The sequence below is a fragment of the Lipotes vexillifer genome, unplaced genomic scaffold (assembly GCF_000442215.2).
Source record: "Lipotes vexillifer unplaced genomic scaffold, Lipotes_vexillifer_v1.1 scaffold496, whole genome shotgun sequence".
Classification (NCBI taxonomy): domain Eukaryota; kingdom Metazoa; phylum Chordata; class Mammalia; order Artiodactyla; family Lipotidae; genus Lipotes; species Lipotes vexillifer.
The window spans coordinates 8911913-8934352 of NW_006786690.1; the positions used below are offsets into that span (position 1 = coordinate 8911913).

Below are 22440 nucleotides of genomic sequence, written 5' to 3' on the forward strand. Positions count from 1 at the left end.
TTTTTTGGTTACTGCAATCTATGTTGTTATCTTCCCAGAAGGCCATGGGTCTGGGGGAGGGCTACTTTCTTTGGAGAACTGGAGCAGGGGAACACGAGTGACTTTATAAACCACATGGGGAACCTCGCTGTGAAAGCACCTGCAGCTCCCTGCCTGAGCCATCCTCACATCTCTCCCTTTTGCCCAAGCCATTGCCTCTGCCTAGGGAGCCTTTCCCATCCACCTATCTCTACAGCTCAGCCTTGAAGCCCAGCTCAGCTCCTCCACAGGGCACCCTTCTTGCCTTCAGCCATGAAGAAATGATCACTCCTGTCTCTGTGCCCTGCAGATTCCAGGACGCCTGCCATCATAGCACCTGCTACCCTGGCTACAAGCTGCCCCTACCAGACTCTCAGCATTTGGGGGCAGGGTCTCTGCCCAATGCATCCCTGCAACCCCAGGACCAAGTCTGGGATGAACAAATTGACCTATGTGATAAAATCATGCAAATGGGAAATCTTACAATTTAGGAAGAGAGACTTCTTTGGCAGAGAGGTTTGAGATCCACCTGGGGCTGGTCTCCCTCAGGACTTCTCCCTCCCACTGCACTCAGCCCTGCCCTCCGGCAGCAGCTGAAAGAGGCCGCTTCATCATCACCCTCAGGGCAGAGGCAGAGAGGGACCCAGAGCTCTGGGGTCTTCCCTGATCCTGGACCCCAGTGCCACAGTCAGGGCAGCCCTCCCTCTAATCCATGCAAACACAGCTTCACATGGATCCCCAGACCCAGGAGCCCTCAGTTATTTCTACCACTGGAGCCTGGACACTTTGAAGCTGCTGTGGGGAGGGGGCAGAAGGGGGCCAGCAGATCCTCTGCCATTAGTCAGGTGTCTCAGCCAATCCCCAGACCATCTGGCCAATATGCCTACTGTGCCCATTGCTAGGTTAGGTAATTGAAACTCAGAAAGAAGCCTCAGAAGGAGACTGCAAGGCCAAGGTGATTTAATTCCACTGAGCGCCACCTGCGATGACAGAGGATGTTAGAGAATGGACCCCCCACCCCCATATCAGAAGAGAGCGCAAACATCTGGGCACAAGATCCACCCTTCCCTGGCCGTAGGTAGTTGACTCCCCGGGCCCCGCAGGACTGGCTCCCAGAGCCTCACCTGTGATCTTAGGGATGCCTTCCAGCCGAGGCACAGGCAGCAGGACAATGACACCCTGGTCAGTGCCCACCCAGAGCAGACCCTGGCAGATGAGGAGGCTGGTGACACACAGGCACTTCTGGCCTGCAGAGGGAGAAGCCAGCATGAGCGGTACATCCTCTTGGGTGGGGGTGGGGGTGGGGGGCGCGGTGCAGTGGATGGGGGCCACTGCAGGTGAGAAAATGGCACAGTCTGGGCTCCTCTCCTGAGATAAACAAGAAGCTGGACAGGGTTGTGATTAAGATCTGGGGCTTGGGAGGCTAACCTGGCTGGGGTCTGGCCCCTGGGTCCCCCAGCTGAGTGCTCCCCCGACGCAGCCCCAGTTTCCTCCTATGTAAAGCGGGGCTGCCTTGGGGATGCTATGAGGGAAGGCCACAGTACTGGCCCACGTGAGCATGGCTGGCTTATCTGGCACAAGGTGTGCACTAAGGGCCGCCCATGCCAGGGACACAACTGGCCAGCTGGGGAGTGAAGGGAGGCCTGGGAAAGTGGGGGTTTGAGGGTGAAGCAGATGGTGCAGACGGGATGCATGGGGAGGGGTCCAGGTGAGTTGGCAGTCTGTTGCAGCCCCTTGGTTTCCAGCCCGGGCTTAACATCTTGCCCACATGGGCCCTTCCTTTGGCGAGGGCAGTGTACCCTGCAGCCCCTGGTCCCAACAGTGAAACGGGCACTCAGCACCAGGCACTAGCATGTTTCTGATGCCAGTCCAGATTAGTTCTTATCCGGCTATCCCCGGGGCTGTCTCTTCCTTTTAGTGAGAACAGCGGTAGCAGGGAAGGCGGGTCCCTCTGCTCTTCACAGGGAGGACGCACAGTATGGGCCGCACAGCGTGGTGACTGCGAGCGCGGCTACGGGGCCAGGCGCTGGGTTCAAAGCTCCATGTCCCGGAGCCAGAAACAAAACCTGTCTGTGGCATGGTTCCCTCACTTGCAAAAGGCGACAGTGATGATATTTCAAAGCCTTGTCCTGAGGAGTAAATGAGCCAATGATTGTAAATCACATAATCCAGTGGCTGGTACATGGCACTCACAGGTAGGGGCCGTCTGCCATCCTCGCTGCTGTTCCATTGTTAACAATTCCAGTCAACGGGAATGGGCATGAGGGAGGGGCTGGGAGCCCACTCCCGCCCCTCCAGGGGCCACTGCAGGTGAGAAAATGGCACAGTCTGGGCTCCTCTCCTGAGATAAACAAGAAGCTGGACAGGGTTGTGATTAAGATCTGGGGCTTGGGAGGCTAACCTGGCTGGGGTCTGGCCCCTGGGTCCCCCAGCTGAGTGCTCCCCCGACGCAGCCCCAGTTTCCTCCTATGTAAAGCGGGGCTGCCTTGGGGATGCTATGAGGGAAGGCCACAGTACTGGCCCACGTGAGCATGGCTGGCTTATCTGGCACAAGGTGTGCACTAAGGGCCGCCCATGCCAGGGACACAACTGGCCAGCTGGGGAGTGAAGGGAGGCCTGGGAAAGTGGGGGTTTGAGGGTGAAGCAGATGGTGCAGACGGGATGCATGGGGAGGGGTCCAGGTGAGTTGGCAGTCTGTTGCAGCCCCTTGGTTTCCAGCCCGGGCTTAACATCTTGCCCACATGGGCCCTTCCTTTGGCGAGGGCAGTGTACCCTGCAGCCCCTGGTCCCAACAGTGAAACGGGCACTCAGCACCAGGCACTAGCATGTTTCTGATGCCAGTCCAGATTAGTTCTTATCCGGCTATCCCCGGGGCTGTCTCTTCCTTTTAGTGAGAACAGCGGTAGCAGGGAAGGCGGGTCCCTCTGCTCTTCACAGGGAGGACGCACAGTATGGGCCGCACAGCGTGGTGACTGCGAGCGCGGCTACGGGGCCAGGCGCTGGGTTCAAAGCTCCATGTCCCGGAGCCAGAAACAAAACCTGTCTGTGGCATGGTTCCCTCACTTGCAAAAGGCGACAGTGATGATATTTCAAAGCCTTGTCCTGAGGAGTAAATGAGCCAATGATTGTAAATCACATAATCCAGTGGCTGGTACATGGCACTCACAGGTAGGGGCCGTCTGCCATCCTCGCTGCTGTTCCATTGTTAACAATTCCAGTCAACGGGAATGGGCATGAGGGAGGGGCTGGGAGCCCACTCCCGCCCCTCCAAAGGGCCGTCTCACTTCTGGCCTGAATTCTTCTGCCCAAGGACAAGATTATTCTCTCCTCAAATTCAAAGTTATGCCATGACGTGAAGTGATGCTTAGAACAGGGGGTTCTCAAGCTGGGCACGCATCAGCACCACCAGGAGGGCTGATAACTGAGGGGCCAACCCCAGAGGTGAGCCCCAAAACTGCATTTCCAGCAAGTTCCCAGGTGATACTGATGCTACTGGGCCCAGGACCACACTTTTAGAAATACTGCTTTGCAGTTTCCAAAGCACTTCGTATACCTGCCCTAGCCTGACATAAGCCTTGCAACAGCTGAGAGGTACGCAAGACCCGGATGCTGTGCCCATTTTCCAGACAAGGATATTAAGGTCCAAAGAGGTCGCCCAGCTGATGAGTGTGGGGTGGGGAGTGGGCAGGAGCAGAGCTCAGGTCTGCCACTTCTTACAGCCTGATGCTTTCACTGCCTCTCTACTCTTGAGCAAATTACTTGAGTTCCATACCTGTAGGTGTATGGGCTTCCTCTGCAGAGCAGAGTCTCAGAGCAGAATGGTGTGGTTCCGTGGTCACCCCAGAAGGAAGGTTACTATCTTGGGGTTCACACAGCATTTCCTAACACACTGGTCTATACCATCATCCATCCATTCACTCGGCACCCCAGCACATCCCCAGGACCTACTGTGTGCAGGACGCTGCACTCGGTGCTGGAGGCACAGGGGGAACCACACACACAAAGTTCTGCTCCTAAGGAGCAAACATTCTAGAACTTTCTACAATAATGAAAAGGTTCTCTACCACACTGTCCAATTCGGTAACCATTAGCCACATATGGCTACTGACACTTGAAATGTGGCTAGTGGGACTGAGGGGCTGAGTTTGTAATTTCTTTTAATTTTAATTTTAATGGTAGCTACTGTACTAATGCAGTCCTGAGAGGGGAAAGAGGGAAAGAAAACAGAAACAAGGAATATAGCTACTAGGCAGAGGAGTGAAACAGGGCAATGAGGCAGAGAGTGGGTGGGAGGATGCCGGGGTTTTGTGCCTTACTCTGCTTCCTGGCGGGATGGGGAGGCTGCATCCAATGACAAGGAGGCGGCAGCCACGCCAAGACCCAAGCAAAAGCCCTGGAGGTGGCACGTGCAAAGGCCCTGTGATGAGGAGTCTGTGGAGGACTGAGCCAGTGCAGCTTGGGGATGAGGGCTCTGCGAGACAACGGGGGGAGGGTCAGAAGAGTGGATGGGCCAGGGCTAGGGCTTTGACTGTTCATTCTGAGCGTGATGAGGTTCCGCTGGCAGGTCTAAGCAGGGGAGTGATGCACCTGGATTTTAGAGGAGCACGTTAGCTGCAATGAGACGGAGGACTGGGGTGATGGGAGGAGCAAGGAGACCAGCAAGGCAGGGACGGTGGCATCCGAGACATGGTGGCGGCAGGAAGATGGTGAGAAACCGACAGGTTAGAGACAGACCTGCTGACAGACTGAAGGGGAGGGGGGAGGGGAGAGGAATCAAGGACAGCTCAGAGTTTTTTGTCTCAAGCAGCTGGGTGCATGGCAGTGCTGCGGACCGAGACCAAGGAGGAGCAGGCTTGGGGTAGGAGTCCAAGTTCAATACTGGATGTCGTTTGAGATGCACATTAGATGCCCAAGTGGAGCTGTCAGCAGGCAGTGGGATATAGGAGTCTGGCGACGTGATGCGAACTCAGCGAGTCTTATTCATAGTGTTGATTCAATGTGGAAATGGAAGCCACACTGGGAAAAAAGCTACTTTGTCAAGGGCTACTTAACAAACAGTATCTGGGTTTGGGGGAGCTGGGACTCTTCCTCACATCCTCATCAATTCAGAGAGTGTAGGCTCCCAACTACTAGGACGGCCTCAGAGGACAGTCCAGCCGTGGGTGATCCCAGCCCTCATGAAATCAGAAAGTGCAGGAGGCTCGGGCTGTGAGCCCTCTCAAGTCACCACCTGTCTTCTCTTCTTGGCTCTGCTCAAGGTCTGTAATTCCTCTATTTCTCCCTTTGCTCATGTACTGTTTGCCTTCCCAAATGCAAGCTTCCTGAGGGCAGCAGCTTATCTGTGTCTCAAAGTTGGTTCCCCAGCTCCTGGCCGAATACCCTGGTTCACGGTAGACACTCGAAAAGGACCTGTGAGTTCAGATCTAGAGAACTGGTGGTTTCCAGTAGGGAGAGGGACCGGGGGTGGGGCAGGACAGAGGAAGGGGATTAGAAGGTACTAACTACCAGATATAAATATGCTACAAGGATATATTGTACAACACACGGAATATAGCCAATATGTCATAGCAACTATAAATGGGGTATAAACTTTAAAAATTGTGAATCACTATGTTGTACACCGGAAACTTATATTGTAAATCAACTGTACCTCAATAAATATTTTTAAAAAGGACCTGTGAGTAAATGAGTGAATGAGAGAATGAATGAATGAAAGCAGAGAAGTGAGTAAGGACACAGGTGTTGCTGTCACTTACCAGCTGCGTGAATCAACAAGCCACTGTCTCTCATTGTTCAATGAGTATTACAAATGTCCCTTGCTCAATTTTATGATTATTAGCAATATTATATATGTATATATACATAGGGAGTATGTATATAAATATATATATATCTATACACACAGTACAATATATACACACAGTTGAGCACAGCTCTTGGCCCATAATACATAATCCAAAAATGGAGGCTATTAGGACAGTATTTGTGATTATTAAAAGGACCTAGTCTCTTGAGATCAGCTCCATCAGAGCCAGAAACCCACAAAAATAATAAAAGCCAAGAGAGGGAGCAGTGGCAGATGTTTCATCTCACATGCCTCCCCTCCTTTTCCAGGGCCCCTGGACCAGCAGGAGACCATTTCCTGATGCCCCTGCCTCCCCTCGGCCCCCACTGGACAGCAGAAACCTGGCAAACGAAAGGAAGGCAGCGAGAAACCAAAAGAGATGCTGGAATGGAGAAATGACTTCATCTGCAGACCTCATTCCGAGGCCCTTCCTCCTCCCACTCCGCCTCAACGAAAAGAGCAAAAGGCCCTTCACAAACAGTACGAAAGGAAAAAAGGAAGTCTAATGGTGGATAAATATTTTATCACAGAGACTTAATGCAGCAGTGTTCAGCTCACCCAAGCCATCTATCTGGAGATATACAACTTTAAAAAGCTCGGGCTCTCAGAGAACATTTTATTAATGACCTGTCTAGTTAAGAGGAGGAGGGAGTTTAGGTTCAAAAATGCATTAATTCCAGTTGGGGACGCCGAGTGGAGGAAAGGGATCGGGGAAAGGAAGCGTGATGAATTTTTAACATGCCCTTAAAAAAAATCCGCACTTAGAGGAGGAACAAATTTATTAGTAATTACACAATTATTTCATTTGGTGGGATGGGGGAAGAAAAAATACCTAAAAGCCTTTTAAAAATATCTCTAATAAAGAATTTAAGAATCCTGCTCTGTTCTTCTGCCAGGGCACAGTGTAGGGTGGATTTGATGCCCCCCTCCACCCAGAGCTGGCTCCTCTTGGGCTCGCGGTGTCCCGGCCAGCAGGGGCCCGGGCTCCCCAGTGTTAGGAAAAGTCAGGCCTGGGGGAAGGAGGCCCAGGACAGTAACTCCTCGGGACCTTCGGGAAGCCCTGAACGCAGGAAGCTCAGCCTCCACTCTGACGTGTCCGGGGCCCAGCTCCGGGAGGTTGGGCAAGCGGACAGGTGGCTTCTGTCTGTGCCGATGTGGTGGGAGGGGCCCTGACTGGAGGGTTGGGGGGTGATGCACGGCCGAAGGGGACCAGTGCAATGAGGGGCAGGGACTGCCATGAAGATAACGATGGTGGACGACACCATCACGCACTGGAGCCGGGGACCGTGGGGCGCTGTCCTCACCACCTCAGGTAAGGCCTACACCTGCCCTGAGAGGCGGGGACGGAAGGTGGGAGAGGCTCCCCACTTGCTCCCGGTCACAGAGCTGGAAGGCGGCAGAGCCAGGATCCCAGCAGGGCCTGTCTAACTCCGGGCTCTGGTCTGCCCTACGAGCTCCGACACAGATCTCCAGCCCTCGCTGTACAGATGGAGAAACGGAGGCCCGGGAAGGGGGAGGCCGCCCAGTGAGAGAGCTGTGATTCGGGTCCTGGCTCTGGCCCCTTAGCGGAGTGACCTGAGGCCAGTTATTTAACCTCCTGGGCCTCCGTTTACCTGCTCAAGAAAGCGAATGTCCTTTCTTCTTTAAGGGTAACTGCAAAGAACAAGTCAAGACAGTGGACGTGAAACTGCGTGGGGTCGGAGTTGTGCGGCGGGAGCCTGCTGGTTTTCCGCCTACAGTGGGTCTGTCCACAAAGCCTGCCTCTGACTGCTTGATCAACTTGATTCTTTCTCTACTCTCCACCATCCTCACAGATAGACTGAGAAGATGCAAAAGACCCATAAGATTATCTATTTCTTCCATTGTTCCACTAGCTTGAAATAATTTAGCTATCAGCATAAATGTGGAAATATTTCTGTGATACCGAGAAACTTTTACTGTAGTTAAAATAGATTTACCTCATATATAAATAACTATGAAACACAATGAAACTAAAGCTAAAAAAAAGGAAGGAAGGGAGGGAGGGAGGGAGGGAGCGAGGAAGGACCCATAACATAGGTCCCCCAAGCCCCTACCCCAGACCCCAGGAGCAGGTTAGGAAGCCGTTTATTCTCCTCATGGATGCCCCAGACCTAGGCAAGGCGTTTTCCCATGCCTGACGCCATTTATCCTGAGTCAGGAACTACTTTCCATCCCACAGAGGGACCAGAGGCTCCAGGAAGCAAAGAGACCTGCCAAGACCCGACAGTGAACAAGCCAGGACTCTGGCCACCTCTGAAAACATCTCTTCCCCTGTTACGCCCAGTGGGACTCTGAACTGAGTCCGACCTCATGTGACTCCCTGTCCTGCCTCTGGCCACTTTACCCTGATGAACAAACCTCAGTTTCTGCATCTGTAAAATGGGGACAGTGAGATCCTGTACGTAAAGCCCTTGGGACCTAGCTCACTGTAGGGCTCCAGGCAGGCTGGCAGCTACTAGGTACTATTGCTGTTGTTATTGATCTTGTTGTTAGTAACCATCCCCCCCCCACCCCATTGGCCACTTCCAGCCTCTGCCATGGCCCATCTGCTGAGCCCCTCTTACAATCAGCTCCAGGTTCAGCCTGCCACGCCTATCTGTTTCCCTGGCCCTGGGGCCGTTCGGTGGCCCCAGCTGCTGCACCCAGCCCAGTCGGCTGAGCTTGAACAGGACAGTCCCCACACCCTCCCAGACCAGCCCCGGGTCAGGGCAAGGCAGGCCAAGGCCTGCTAGCCCTGAGGGCTGCTCTAAAGCCCGCTGTGGGTAGGGATGGACCCTGAGCACATGTCTGCCCTGGCTCCCAGCACAGCCCACAGGGATCTGGGCAGCAACTGGGGCAGCAGACAGTAGGGGAGATGCCTGGAGCCGACTCTACGGAGGCCTCGGCAGATGCTGGGTGGCAGCGGGGGTGCTAGGTGAGCTCAGATCTTAATCCTCTCCGTGGGTCTCACAAACAGCTCTGCAGGAGGAAGCACGGGCCCCAAGGGGATGATGTCCAAGGTCTTCACCCTCCCCTTGCCCCAAACCTGATGGCAAACTAAAGGGGACAATTGCCTTTCTTTAAAAACCTCTAAGGAGGGCTTCCCTGGTGGCGCAGTGGTTGAGAGTCCGCCTGCCTATGCAGGGGACACAGGTTCGTGCCCCGGTCCGGGAAGATCCCACATGCCGCGGAGCGGCTGGGCCCGTGAGCCATGGCCGCTGAGCCTGCGCGTCCGGAGCCTGTGCTCCGCAACGGGAGAGGCCACAGCAGTGAGAGGCCCGCGTACCGCAAAAAATAATAATAATAAAAAAAAATGCCTTATTCTGAAGGTGATTTGAGGCAGAATTGGGTTTTTGGTCAACTTGAGGAGTGGGAGGTACAGATGAGCCTGGCTTCCTGCCCAGCGTGGCTTTTCAGCAGCCGCCTGACTTGGGGGAGTCCCCTGAGCTCAGAGCCTGACTTCTCACGAGCCCGCGCCTGCTGTGCTGTGGTGACAGCCAGAAGGGCTTTGGAAGGACAGCCCTGGGTTCAAATCCTGAGCCCACTGCTTCCTCTCTGGGGGGCCCAGTTTTCAAGGCTGACCAAAGGCTGCCTCAAGGGTTAATGAGATGGGCGGGCCTGGCCGTGGAAACCGCTTCCCGGATGTCTGCTCCCTCCCTCCCTTCACAGCCCCAGGACAACAGGGCATGATGGCCCAGCAGCAGCCTCACCTGGCAGCAGGAAGGTGGTCCTGGTGGCAATGTTGATCTCCTGCAGATGCTCCAGCGTCTCCGTGTGAAAGAGGCGGATGGAGGAGCCAGAGGAGAAGGCCATCCAGACGCCACTGCCAGCCTTCACCATGTGTGTCACGCTCACGGCCGCGTCCTGGTGTGCCTCGAAGCTTTGCTGTGGCACAGAGGGAGGGTTGTCAGTGCTGGGCGGGGCCGGCCAGCCAAGACTCTGGGAGCCAAGCTAACCCGGCCTCTGCCTGAACCCAAGTCAGAGGAAAGAAACCTCAGAAGCCCGGCAGTGCTGTGTCGGTAAACATTTTAACAACTGGCGGAGGGAATCCTGGTGTGTTTTGTCTGCTGATTCCCGTGGTGTAAATACTTCTAACATGGCCCATCTCAAGCTACCCACATGACATCACCGAACGTGGAGCAAGGGAAGACAAGCGCACACCAGGCTGTACCATGATGCTGATGCAAGGGAAAGACAGAGCTGCAAGTCTACGGAAGAGGAAGTGACAGCTTACGTATATTATCTAAAGGTCTGAAGGCACCAACAGAACAGAACTCTCGGGGAAGGCAGGTGGGTAGTGTGAGCAAACCCTCGTCTTCACTGCAGGGAGGCAAGACATAATGTCCAAAAACTGATAAACCCAGAAACAGTGGAGCACACAATTGAGTCACAAGAAAAGTGCCCTGTGGATTAAAAACAGAACAGGTGAAAGTATTTTCTTCCAGGAAGCAGGACTGGAGACGGGGAGTAGGAAGGGCCTTTCCAGATAAACCATTACGTGCTATTTGATTTTTTTTTTACAGTTTTAAATAAAATTTTGATCTTTAATAAAAAAGGGCTTCCCTGGTGACACAGTGGTTAAGAATCCGCCTGCCAATGCAGGGGGACACGGGTTTGAGCCCTGGTCCGGGAAGATCCCACATGGCGCGGAGCAACTAAGCCCATGCGCCGCAACTACTGAGCCTGCGCTCTAGAGCCCATGAGCCACAACTACTGACGCCCGCACGCCTAGAGCCCGTGCTCCGCAACAAGAGAAACCACCACGATGAGAAGCCCGCACACAGCAACGAAGAGTGGCCCCCGCTCACCGCAACTAGAGAAAGCCCGTGTGCAACAACAGAGACCCAACACAGCCAAAAATAAATTAATTAAGAAAAAAAAAAAACCTCTTACAAAGAGAGGAGATAAACATCAGGCTTCCCATCTACTGCCGGAGAAAGTCTAAGTTCCTTAGCTGGGTTTTCCAGGCCTCAGCTCTGCCCCAACTCCCACCTTTCCTGGCAGGCTCCCTATGCTCCAGGCCAACCAGAGCCCGGGCCTGGAGGGTGCTCAGGATGCACTATGCGGCCATGCCTCTGCCCTCGAGATGGCCTGTCTGCAGTGTGCACCACCCACTGCCCTCCTGGGAAAAGCTTTTCACCATCTTCAACCGTGAAGCCCACTCCAGCCACCCTTGCACCGGCCACTTCCTCTGCCTGCCACATTCCAGCCTGACAACATCTACTCCACTCTGGCCCTGCTCGGCTGCCTCCCACACCAGTCCATGAACTCCAAGGACAGACACTGAGCCTCAGGCCCATCAACACCCTCCCTGTTCTGCATAGGGCCCAGTGCACAGTGAAATCTAGTCAAAGAGTGAATGGATGGATGCTTGAATTCCAGCCACGACATTGAGTTGTTACTTAAACATCAACAACCCCAGCGCACCGGGCTCAATAGAGGCCCAAGCACTGGGGACAGTCAGGTAACTCTGGTGCATCCACCTGGTGGACTGTCCTACATCTATTCAACGCCATGTTTACAGAGACTGTGTGATGAACGTAGAAGAATGTGAATGTTATAGCAGTAATTGCAAAAAGAAACAAAAGCAAAAGGCCACATTCAACACTGGGGGAGGGGGAGGGGCAGGAGAGGTGAAACCTGCTCACTGAGGATTATTCCAGGGCCATACCTGCTGATTTTCCTCCTTTCCAGTTGTCTGATTTTCCTTTTTTTTTTTTTTTTTTTTTCCTACAAAGAGCAGATCTTGGGTGGAAGCCCAGGACAGCAGGAGGTGTTGGCCAGAACATCAATGTGGAATCAGGCCTGCTGTTAAACCTTATTTCCTCAATAACTTCCCAGGTCTGGGCCTCAGTCTCCCCATTTGTAGGTGGAGGTTGTCATGAGAGTTATAGGGACTCTTGGGTGAGGGAGAGCTTAGCACAAACCCAGTCCCTAATACGGCCTCATTCATCCAACAGATGTTCTTGAGCCCCTACGATATTCCTGGCGTGGGCCTAGGTGCTGGGAATATAGTGATGAACAAGATAAACAAGGGGCCCACACAGTTAAAACAAATAAAGATTACTCCCAACAGTAAAAATACTGGGAAAAATATTGGGTGCCATTAAGATTGGGTGACCAGAGAAAGTCTCTCTAGGAGGTAGAATTTGTCAGAGACAATAAAAATGTGAAGGAATCGGATCTGGGATGTGGGATGGGGGAGGGGAGAGCATGTCAGGCAAAGGGTACGGCAAGTGCAAGAGCCCTGGGGCAGGAATGGACTTGCCGTGTTTGAGAAACAGAAAGGTGGTCAGTGTTGGGGAGCACGGTGGCCAGACAGAGGTGGGAGAGGCAGTCAGGGGCCAGATCACACCCGGCAGCCCTGAAGTCCACGGTGAAGAGCTTAGATTGTATTCAAGTGCGGCAGGGGGCTGAGCCTGGTAAGTGACAAGTTCAGGTTTACCTTTGAAAGCAGCTCAGTTCGAGGGCTGTGCGGCAGCGGGCTGGAATTCTGGGCCTCGCGTGGGCTTAGCCAGTGAGAAGTGGCAATGAAAGGACTCGGTTTCTTTTGCCGCTGTCACACCAGCCCCGGCTCAACCCCAACTCCATCCCGGTTCAAATCACTGGAGCTTTCCGACCGAGATAAAGAAGCTGGGGCAGGGGGGTCTCCATGGGGAGCCAAGCCAATGAACTCAGTACTCACTCCCGATCCGAACACGGGGCCCAGGTTTCCCTGGTGGTGCAGTGGTTAAGAACCCGCCTGCCAATGCAGGGGACAAGGGTTCGAGCCTTGGTCTAGGAAGATCCCACATGCCGCAGAGCCACTAAGCCCGTGCGCCACAACTACTGAGCCTGCGCTCTAGAGTCCGCACGCCACAACAACTGAGCCCACATGCTGCAACTACTGAAGCCCGTGCGCCTAGAGCCCGTGCTCCACAACAAGAGAAGCCACTGCAGTGAGAAGCCCGCACACCGCAAGGAAGAGTAGCCCCCGCCCACCGCAACTGGAGAAAGCCCGCACACAGCAACGAAGACCCAACGCAGCCAAAAATAAATTAATTAAAAAGAAAAAAGAACATGGGGCCCCGCGGAGGGCAAGGCTGTGAGACGGCTGATGAAATGGCTTTTTCTGAGCCAGTCCCTGCAGGCTGAGCTCTGTGGTCCAGGTGGGGTGGCCTGACAGACGGGCTGGGGGGACAGGAAAGTGCAGGGTCCCAGAGGAAGGGCCCCGGGCTGCTCTTGGGAGGCGGGGTCCCAGCGCACAGCTCACCCCTGATGGGGGGCCCCTTGAGCAGAAGCTGCAGCTCCCTCTGGGGCAGGAGTGCCTCATCTCCATCAAAGTGGGCGCTCCAGTGGTGAGGAGGGGGTCGCGTATCAGGCCAGGCACACTCAGAGGGCAGGGAGCGATTTCCTCCCTCAGACTGGGGGCTCAGACTAGGGCCTCCTGGGGGGTGTCTCTGTTGCTCCTTCCTTGGCTCCCCTCCCGTGCCCCAGTGAAGGCCCGGGCTCTGGAGGCTCAGCCAGGCAGCCCTGAGATGTGGGGAGAGGCCCGGCCCCCTCACAGCCTCCACAAAGCCGGGCTCAGTCCGTGCAGCACAGGGCAAGGGGGGGAACGTCCAAGTCTCTGGCCTTTTGCTCCGCAGTCTACTGCCCACTGCCCCGGCAGTGCTGGCCGGCAGCTCCTTTCCGGAGAAGAGCTCTCCTTCAAGGAAAGAAACCGCTGTCGGGGGTGAGGGGTGGTTATCTTCCTGCACCAGCCTGCATTCAGCTTTCCTAAAGGCTCAGACCCAGGCCGAGCCCATGGTTACAACAGGACACCCCCCCCCGAGGGGGGGCCTTGCTGGGAGAGTCCAGCCGAGGAACCACCAACCCCCATCACAGATGAGACCCTGAGGCCGGATCCACAGTCCCGCAATGCCCGCCGTCGACGAGCAGATGGCTGAACGGATGGGGCAGCGGGATGGAAGGGGCACCCAACGTGCTTCGTCTGCAGACTTTTCCAAAAACCGGCACGCACGTATTTGCACATGAATGCACAAACACATAGATACCAACAGGAAGATGTGTGCATGCTGGTACACATGCAGCGAGACACCTGCCCGGCTCCCGAAGGAAGGTCAGAAGCATTTCCTGCCTCCGAAAAAGCCAAACCGCACTATAACCGAGAGACCTGGGCCCACGGAAAGCTGCACCTGAATCTACAGCCAGTCAGCCCGGTGTGCTGCCGTCAGAATCTAATTAAAAGAGAAGTCAGGGCTTCCCTGGTGGCGCAGTGGTTGAGAGTCTGCCTGCCGATGCAGGGGACATGGGTTCGTGCCCCGGTCCGGCAGGATCCCACATGCCGTGGAGCGGCTGGGCCCGTGAGCCATGGCCGCTGAGCCCGTGAGCCATGGCCGCTGGGCCTGCGCGTCTGGAAGCTGTGCTCCCCAACGGGAGAGGCCACAACAGTGAGAGACCCGAGCACCGCAAAAAAAAAAAGGTTGGTCGCTGGAGGGGAGGGCCCGGGCCTGACTCCCGGCTCCCAGCTCATCTCTGGCAGGGTCACTGGGTCTCCTCTCCCATCTGCCAATGGAGATACAAGGAGAGCCTGCCTTACGGGGAGCTGGGAGGTTCATGGGACGGGGCCGGAACACCGTGAGTGCCCCACGCACGCGGCTGTGGGCAGGAGCGGGTCAGGGGAGCAGGGACGAGCCAGCGTCCTGCAGCCGCCCATGGAGCCCCGTCCCCTTCGCCCTCTCCCAGCAGCCTCACGGCAGCCCTGCAGGAGACATTTGCTCAGAGGGTCTCAGGTGAGTAACCCCACCCCAAGTAGTGCTGACACAGCCCAGCCTCAGTTTTACAATATTTATGTGCCTCCAGGTGATGCTTCTGGGCCTGGTTTCCATAAATTCCTGGCGTGAGCAGCTCAGCACTCAAAGTCATTAGAGCTGCGATAACGCCACGGAGCCGGGAAGGGATGCTGGGGCCTTCGGGGGCCAGGGGCTGCCAAGGAAACGGCAGGAGGCTACAGCTCGCTGGGCACCTACTGTGTGCCAGGCTCGCTGGGCACCTACTGTGTCAGGCCACGCCACGTCTGGTATTTCATCTTCCCAGAGGCCTTCATGAAAGAAGTGGGAAAGAGCTCAGAAGGGGGCACGATGAGCCCAGGTGACCCGCCAGACAGGGGCAGAGCTGGGGTGTGGGCCTGACCCGCGGACTCCAAGCTCCAGGCTTGCCCCCGACACCTTCATGCCAAGCTCCCCAGCAGGGTGTGGGCGTGAAGGGGCTCTTGCCTCCTACTCGCTGCTCGGTCACCACAACGAGCTGGCCTGGGAGGCCCGGTCATGGGCCCAGAGACCATCCACGGAGCACTCACCAGCACCTTGCCAGCTCTGGCTCCGCTTAGTACCCCTGCAACCTGGGATGAGGACGCCACCCTTCCATCCTCACCTAACAGGCAGGATGCCGAAGCTTCGAGAAGCGGCGGGGGGTCACTCCACCAGCCAGGGGACAGGCTGAGGATTGAGACCCAGAGGTCACGCTCCAAGCCGCTGCACTGGGCAGGCAGAGGCAGTCTTTTAAAGACAATTAGGACACAGCTCCCTTCCCTTATCTATCTTATTCTTACCAACATTTTACAGCTGAGAAAACAAATTGAGAGGCTGAGTGCCGTTCACAAAGTCACCGCGCTTGGAAAATGGGGGGAAAGCCAGGATTTCAGCTTAGAGTGACCCATCGTCCCAGTTTGTCCAGAGAGACCCCAGTTGTAGCACTGGAAGTCCAACTCCTTGTCTGGGCGACGGGACAGTTGGTCACCCTAATGGGACTCCAAAGCCTACATCTGACCTCTCAGCCATGGACAGACACCTTCGTGGGGCTCCGTTCAAAGCTTAACACTCTGCCTTCAGAATCGGACCTGGTCAAGGCCAGGGGATGGTGTGCCAGTGGGGAGGCTTAAGATGTGGCATCCACCTCTACCTCTTACCAGCAAGTCAGTTAACACCTCTGGGTCTCAGTTTACTCATCTGTAAAGTGGGGGCGAGGCCATTCTTGTCTAGCAAGAGACTTCATTGGGTGCTGGGCTCTCCTGGCTCAGGGCCACCCCAGGAACCTAGAAGGGACAGAGGGAAGGACGACGTCTCTGCCCTAAGAGTGACAGCTGCTCCCAAACTTGTCTTCAACAACCCATTTTGGAATTGATTGTGCAAAACTTGGTGTGTTTGGTGCATTTTTCTAGAAAGATGATCAACAGTTTTTGCCAACATCTCAAAAGAGTCTGTAAACCACTCTTGCCCCCCGCCGCCAAGTTAAAAATTCCTGCACTGAAGCTTCTTTATCACTAGGCACTTAAAGAGGTGGGCACAGACCCTCCTTGCCACCCAACCACACCCAGAGCAAAGCCCACAGAAAGCGCCACTGCAGGGATGGTTGTCCTGCTGTGGCCACACCAACGTTTTGTCTTTAAAAACAAAACTTCAATATCCCGTAATAAACTACAGTGGAAAAGAAAATCAACCAACCAACCAAAAAAACTAAACCAAACTGACATCCACCTGTGCATCTGGCTAAAAAACATCTCAAAGTGTGGGCTATAGATATTCTCCTCATTAGTCCTATTTAATTTCCTTCTGTTTTCTTCAATTATACAAGCCAGCACATGCAGTGCAGACACCTGAGGAGGGAGCCGGACTGCCGGCCACCTGGGGCCACCGAGCACGCTGGCTGTGGGTCTGCTCCAGCCTTGCTCTGGACTAGCAGGTGCCGGGCTGCACCGGGGTCTGCCTGGTGCCTGTCCCTTTCCAGCACCACAGGGACCGCGGTGAAGACCAAGCAGGAGAGCCGGGGACGTGTAGCTCGGCACCTGTGTGCATCTGGGCTGCGCTCACCACAGCTCAGCTCAACTCTGGGAGCCCCCACCAGCCCCGAGATTTGGTGGGACCACGGAGCCTCTGGGCAGATGAGGAAACCGAGACTCAGAAGGGGAGTGGCCTGTCCTGGAAGCAGTGGGGCCGAGCTCGGCTGCCTGGCTCGCCTTCGGTGTGACATCACTGTGGCCTGAGGTCATCTTGTCACCTGCCTCCTGCTTTCGAGAGGTATTGAAGTCATGGGCTCAGGACCAGACCATCAGGGTCTGGGTCCCAGTTCCACCACTTCCTGCCTCGGTTTCCTCAACTTTAAAAGGGGGGGTAATGAGGTGACCACCAGCATAAAACTGTTGTGAAGGTCATACGGGTCGCTACTCACAAAGAGCTTGGACCAGCCTCTGCGTGAGTCTCGATAAGCATTAACTCATGAGGGGGTGTCTGTCAGCCCCGTGACCCCCTCACCACACCCACACCAGAGCGGCAGGTCCATGGGGGTGGGGGCCGCTGCTGGAGCCCAGGGCGCTGCACAGGGACTGGAGCCCCAGCCAGCGCGACCCCTGAGCTGGGGGCTGGAAGAGCCAGGGAAGAGGCAGCCTGGGTGGTCAGGCTGAAGCAGGGTCAGGTGTGAGGGAGCTTTGTTCTGGAAAGAACCCCTGTGGTGGCTCAGCATTGCTTTCCAGCTCCAAGGGGCAGATGGCATTATACCTGCCAGCCCTGCCCGAGCGAGCCTGCGTGGTGCAATTCCAGGCACCCACCCAGCCCTCCATGGCCCCCACCCCTTCACACGGCATCTGCTCAGCACCTGTGGCACCTGCTTAACCAGAGGGGGGCCTCCTGCCTCGTGACGGCCTGGACTCCAGATTCCCCTTGGGCTCAGCAGCAGAGGTGAACAGGCTTGGCCAAGGCGTCTTCCCTGCCGTCCCGCTCAGGGCACGAGTGAAAGGCTCTGCGGAGGGCCACCTCTCAGACCAGGCGCAGATCCACACCCAAGGCGCTGGGGAGCTGTGGCAGCCATGTGAGATCAGGGTGACTGTCCAGAGGGGCTGGGAGCTGGGGATGGGGCCAGGGGATAACAGAGAGGGGGGATTGATTCCAGGCTTGACCCAGACCCTCATGTCCCAACAGGGTGCCGTCAGCACTCTCAGATCACAGACAAGGACCTGTAATATGACATTAATATACTCGACCTATTTCCCTCTCTCTCGTGTGCACGCACCCATGTGCATTCACATGCACATGTGCTCGTGAGCACAGGCACTGGAGTCACAAGCACCCTGAGATCTGGGCTCCACCACCTACTGGGGGGGTCCCTGTGATCCTGAGCAGGTCCTGTAGTCACCATAAGACAGCGGCTGACACCTGCCCGCCCTGCTGACTCCTCACCAGGCAGAGAGCCCTGGGAGTTTTACGTACATCAGGCCGCTTAGTCCTGAGGTAGGTTCTGTAATTATCGCCATTTTATAGGTGGGGAAACTGAGACAATAGGTGGTGGAGCTGGGGGTCAAAACCAACCAACCTGACTCCCAAGCCTACACTGACCATCAGCGAAGTCTGCTCAGACCAGCAGGGGCAGCCGGCAATGCGTCTCGAGGTTCCCACCAGGCAGACCCTCCCCCAGCCCAGCGGCCAGGCTTGCGAAGGCCATGCCATAACCACCGCGTGCACCCTAAGCACCGGGCACTGGCCTAAACCTCTCCCGGTGTGACCCCTCCCAGCCTCCACTGTATTAAGGCCCAGCCCAAAGCCTGGCATTCCATGGGTCCGTCCGTGGCTCTCTGTGTCTTTACCATACCCCAGGGGATTGGACAACTGCTCCTATGGTGTCCCCATCCCTAATCCTGCAGCAGGGCTCAGAGGGGAGAGTAACCATGGTGGAGGGGAGGACAGACTGACAACCAGAGATGCTGGGGGACAGAGGCTCAGAAGACAGAGGACTGCCCACTCCTCACACCTCACCCCCAGCGCCATCGTCTGCCCCTGCCCCATCTCCAGTCCCAGTCTGTTCTCTCTCCAACGTCCCCTCCCATCTGCCTTCCCTCTACTGTCTCCCTTTTCTCCTCCATGATTTCACAGAACCTGTTCCCTGAGCCAACAGCTTCAAACAATTTTTTCTTTAACCGTGAAATCCTCTCAACCACCTAAATATTCCAGGACGGGGGGAAGCCAAACATCAGAGACAAGAAAGCCCTGAGCTCTTCTTGGTGAGGAGAGAGGAAGCCTCGAGTCCAGCCCCTTAGCCACCCAAGTCCCACAGGATGTCCCTTGAGATATGTTCCCCCACAACCCCCAGACCCCAGAGTAGAGGCGGCAACCATGGCCCTGGACCACTTCTGACCCATCGGTGCCCACCCCCCGGGAAGGGAGCCCCACGGGATCCCCAAATCCACCCCCCACATTCTATCCTTCATAAGCTTCCTAAAGGAAGACCTTCTGAACATCTAACCTCAATTCTTCAGGCTACTAGAAAACACTTGCACTCCTTTGGAACTTGTTACTTTCCTCCTGGGAAGTCTCCACAACCTTTAGAAAGTCGAGTTCTCGAGTTCCACCTGCCAACTTTTAATTAAAGAAAGCAAAACAGGATGATAACAATAAAAATGACACACACACTGAAAAAAATTCAGAGAAAACTGCTGAACTGAGCTGACTCCATGGAGCGTCATGACTCCTGATCCGCAAGCTTGGGTGGCCTGAACACCAGGGCTCTGAGCCTTGGAGGCTCCCTGGACGCCCGAGGACTTGGTACATCTTCCCACGCTCACACCAATTTGCATACCATTACCCAAGAATCCCTGCGCCTGGATTTCGCTTTTGCAAATTCCCACCTGCTTCGTGTCATAAATAAGATAGGAGACAGAAAACTAATACAGCCCAGTGATGCATTATTCATGCCACGTCACACTGTTATGATAGATTTACAACAGCTAACACATGCAAACTAAGTTTGGGCACTAAACGTGAAAATTAAGGCTGGGGAGGGCGGGTGTGCTTGGGACGGGCAGGGGGAAATCTGGGGTCTGTTGGTGTCCAGGGAACCAAAGAAATTTCTTCTCTGGCGTGCTTAATGACAAAAAGCATGAGTTCCGGTATCAGAAGCCAGCACCCAGGCGCCGGGGTGGTGGCAGGGGGTGGAGCAGTCGGGGCAGACGATGCTGGAACCCCTACAAGGCGGGACTATTGACAGCACGCACTTGGGGAAGCACCTTCCGTGCTCAGCACCGAGCTCGGGAGCTGGTCAGCTCTTCTGCCCGCCCTGGCCACGTGCTCCTTGCACCCTTAGATCCACCACAGACGGAGCCCACTTCCCTGATGGAAACTTCTCTCTCCACAACCTTTCACTGAGCACCCACTATACATCAGCCTGGTCTTGGCACCAGGAATGTGGTGGGAGCCCACCAGGCACGGTCCTGCCCTACAGGGCCTCGATCTGGCGAATCTGATCATCGTGGCAAGTGCTGTGGAGAAGGGCCCAGCGCCGGTGCTGTGACCCAGCGCACACGGATGAGGCGCCAGACAGGCTTCTCCAGAGTGGGGCACCGGGGCCCAATGAGAAACAGCTGCCCCGATTAACGCTCACAACAGCCCTGTGGAGTGGGAGCCAGGCCCACGGCCCAAACCGGACGTATCTTGCCCTGCGTTCCGGCACTTTCCAGGCAGGGCTGGGGGAGCCTTGGCCCCAGGCCTGTTCTTCTGCAATCACACCCAGGAGGTTCTGGGAAGAAAGGGGGTTGCCTGGGAAACGCCTCAAGGCCCGCGCAGGGGCAAGTCAGAGGTGGGACCTGGGCCCTCGTGTGACACAGCTGTCCTGCCCGCATCTGTCCCACCTGCCGAGTCCCTCTGCCCAGCGGTGGTGGCTGCTACTGAGTAGGACCCACCCCTCCCAGCCTCAAGACCCTCTGACCAGCCCTTTCCCCAAATTCCTTCCCACCTTTTCCTGGTGTAGCCTCCTGGCCTGCTTCCTCCAAGGCACTTCTCCATCTGGCACCAGCGCCCCAAACCTCCTCCCGCCCAGATTTTCAAACATGTAAGGCAGCAGCCAGCCCCCATCTCAACCCACCCAACAGAGGAGGGGGTCCCTGCACGCTCCCACCAGCACTGACTGAGAAGCTGGTGCAGCGCCCGGCCCTGGGATGCGCTGGTGAACAAAACAGACCAGGCCCCATTTTCATCTGTTTATGGCCGGGTGGGTGCAGAGGGACAACAACAGTCCTAGAGACAATTTCAGACAGTGACCAACACTCTGATGACAGAGTGTCATCTGACACTTGCCACTGACGTGTCAAGACCCTGACTGGGGGTGGAGGTGACTCTGATGGAGCCTCCAGGGCAGGCCCCACTGAAGCCATGGCAGCTGAGCCAAGACTGGGGGATGAGAAGCAGCTGCCCGAGGGACATGCTGTGGGCACAGTGGCCCTGCTCCAGGCAGGGGGGCAGCAGAGGCAAAGGTCTAGTGGTGGGAAGAAGCCTGGCATGTTCAGAGGCCAACAGAGGGACCAGCGTGGCTGGGGAGCAGAGGTCACAGACCACAAGTCAAGGGCCTGCTTTCTAGTTGGCATCCCCATCTGCACAATGGGCCCAGCTGACCCCTGCGGCGACGCAAGGATCCAATCGCATAAAGCACACTCGCAGCCCAGCCCCTTCTCCAGCACCCCTCCCTGTTGCTACTGCCCCCCGCCCCTAAGCCGGGGTGATGGAGATCCCAGCACACACTGTGCTGGGGAGCAGCCTTGCCCCGGTGCCCTGGCCAGGCCGACTCGGCAGACTGCGCCCCACAAGCCGAAGGCCTCCTGTCAGCCTGTCGCTAATTCATTTTTTTTTTAAATTAAGATGCAACAGTCATCCCACAGCCGACTTCCCCTCCAGCGATCAGTTAAAATGAACTCCAGACAACTGGATTAGACTTTGAAGGTGGCGATCCAGATAATGAACATGGAGGATGCGGTGTTGACACAGGCCCTGGTGAGCTACATTATTATTTAACAGGCCTCGCTGCTGCCTCTGCTGGGATCAAGGAGCTGAATAAGCAGTTGGTGGGCAAGCATCAAGCCCAGAGACAGACTGCAGCACGGCACCGGCTCCACAGGACGGGCTCAGCAAGGTCAGGGGGCTGCCGGCAGAGGCCAAGTGGGCCTAATGGAGACGGCAGCTCAGAGACTCCTCCCGGGGAGACGCCCACCCCCATCCCACACAGCAGGGGGCTGGCTCTGCTTGGGCCTGGCCCTCGGTGCTCTCTCTGCTCAAGGCATCCTCCCCGCCTCCCCTCCCCCTTCAGCATCACAGCTGACTCACCTGCCCCACCCAGCTCAGGGATCCTAACCTCCGAAAACCTCCCCTGTCCTGTCCCTCCTCCCCGTGTCTGGAACCCCTCGCGCCTCCCCTGGGTTCCCACCAGGCCTGGGCCTGCCCCCACGCCGCACCCCACAGCTTTCCTCCCACTTGGCTGGCGCTGACCGTCCTGGGTCTGCTCCTCATACTGGACGCCGAGCTCCTGAAGAGCTAAGAGCAGGTCTCACGTGTGCCCACCTCCCTCAACCCCCTGCACAAACGGCCTGCAAATCAGGACACCACCTTCCGTCTGTCCACTGCGACTATTTACTATCTACTTAGAGTAAATACCTGCTACGTGAGCTACGTGAGCCAGACGGACATGGGGAAATGAACAGGGTGCAATCCTTGGCCCAGAAGATGTGTTGGTGGAAAAAGCAGGCACTTAAACAATAACACTGCCCAAGAGTGACACAGGACAGGACA

The 22440-nt window shown here is 56.0% G+C and overlaps 1 protein-coding gene across 1 annotated transcript in view; it reads right to left on the reverse strand.

Moving 5' to 3' along the window:
• The window catches only part of ARHGEF10L (Rho guanine nucleotide exchange factor 10 like), a 117917-nt gene that overhangs the window by 719 nt on the left and 94758 nt on the right, over positions 1–22440 (reverse strand). The window contains exons 26-27 of the mRNA XM_007459255.1: positions 9574–9748; positions 1143–1265 (exon numbers count right to left, since the gene is read on the reverse strand). Of these exons, the coding sequence (XP_007459317.1) occupies positions 1143–1265; positions 9574–9748 (298 nt within the window). The remainder of the gene's footprint in view (positions 1–1142; positions 1266–9573; positions 9749–22440) is intronic.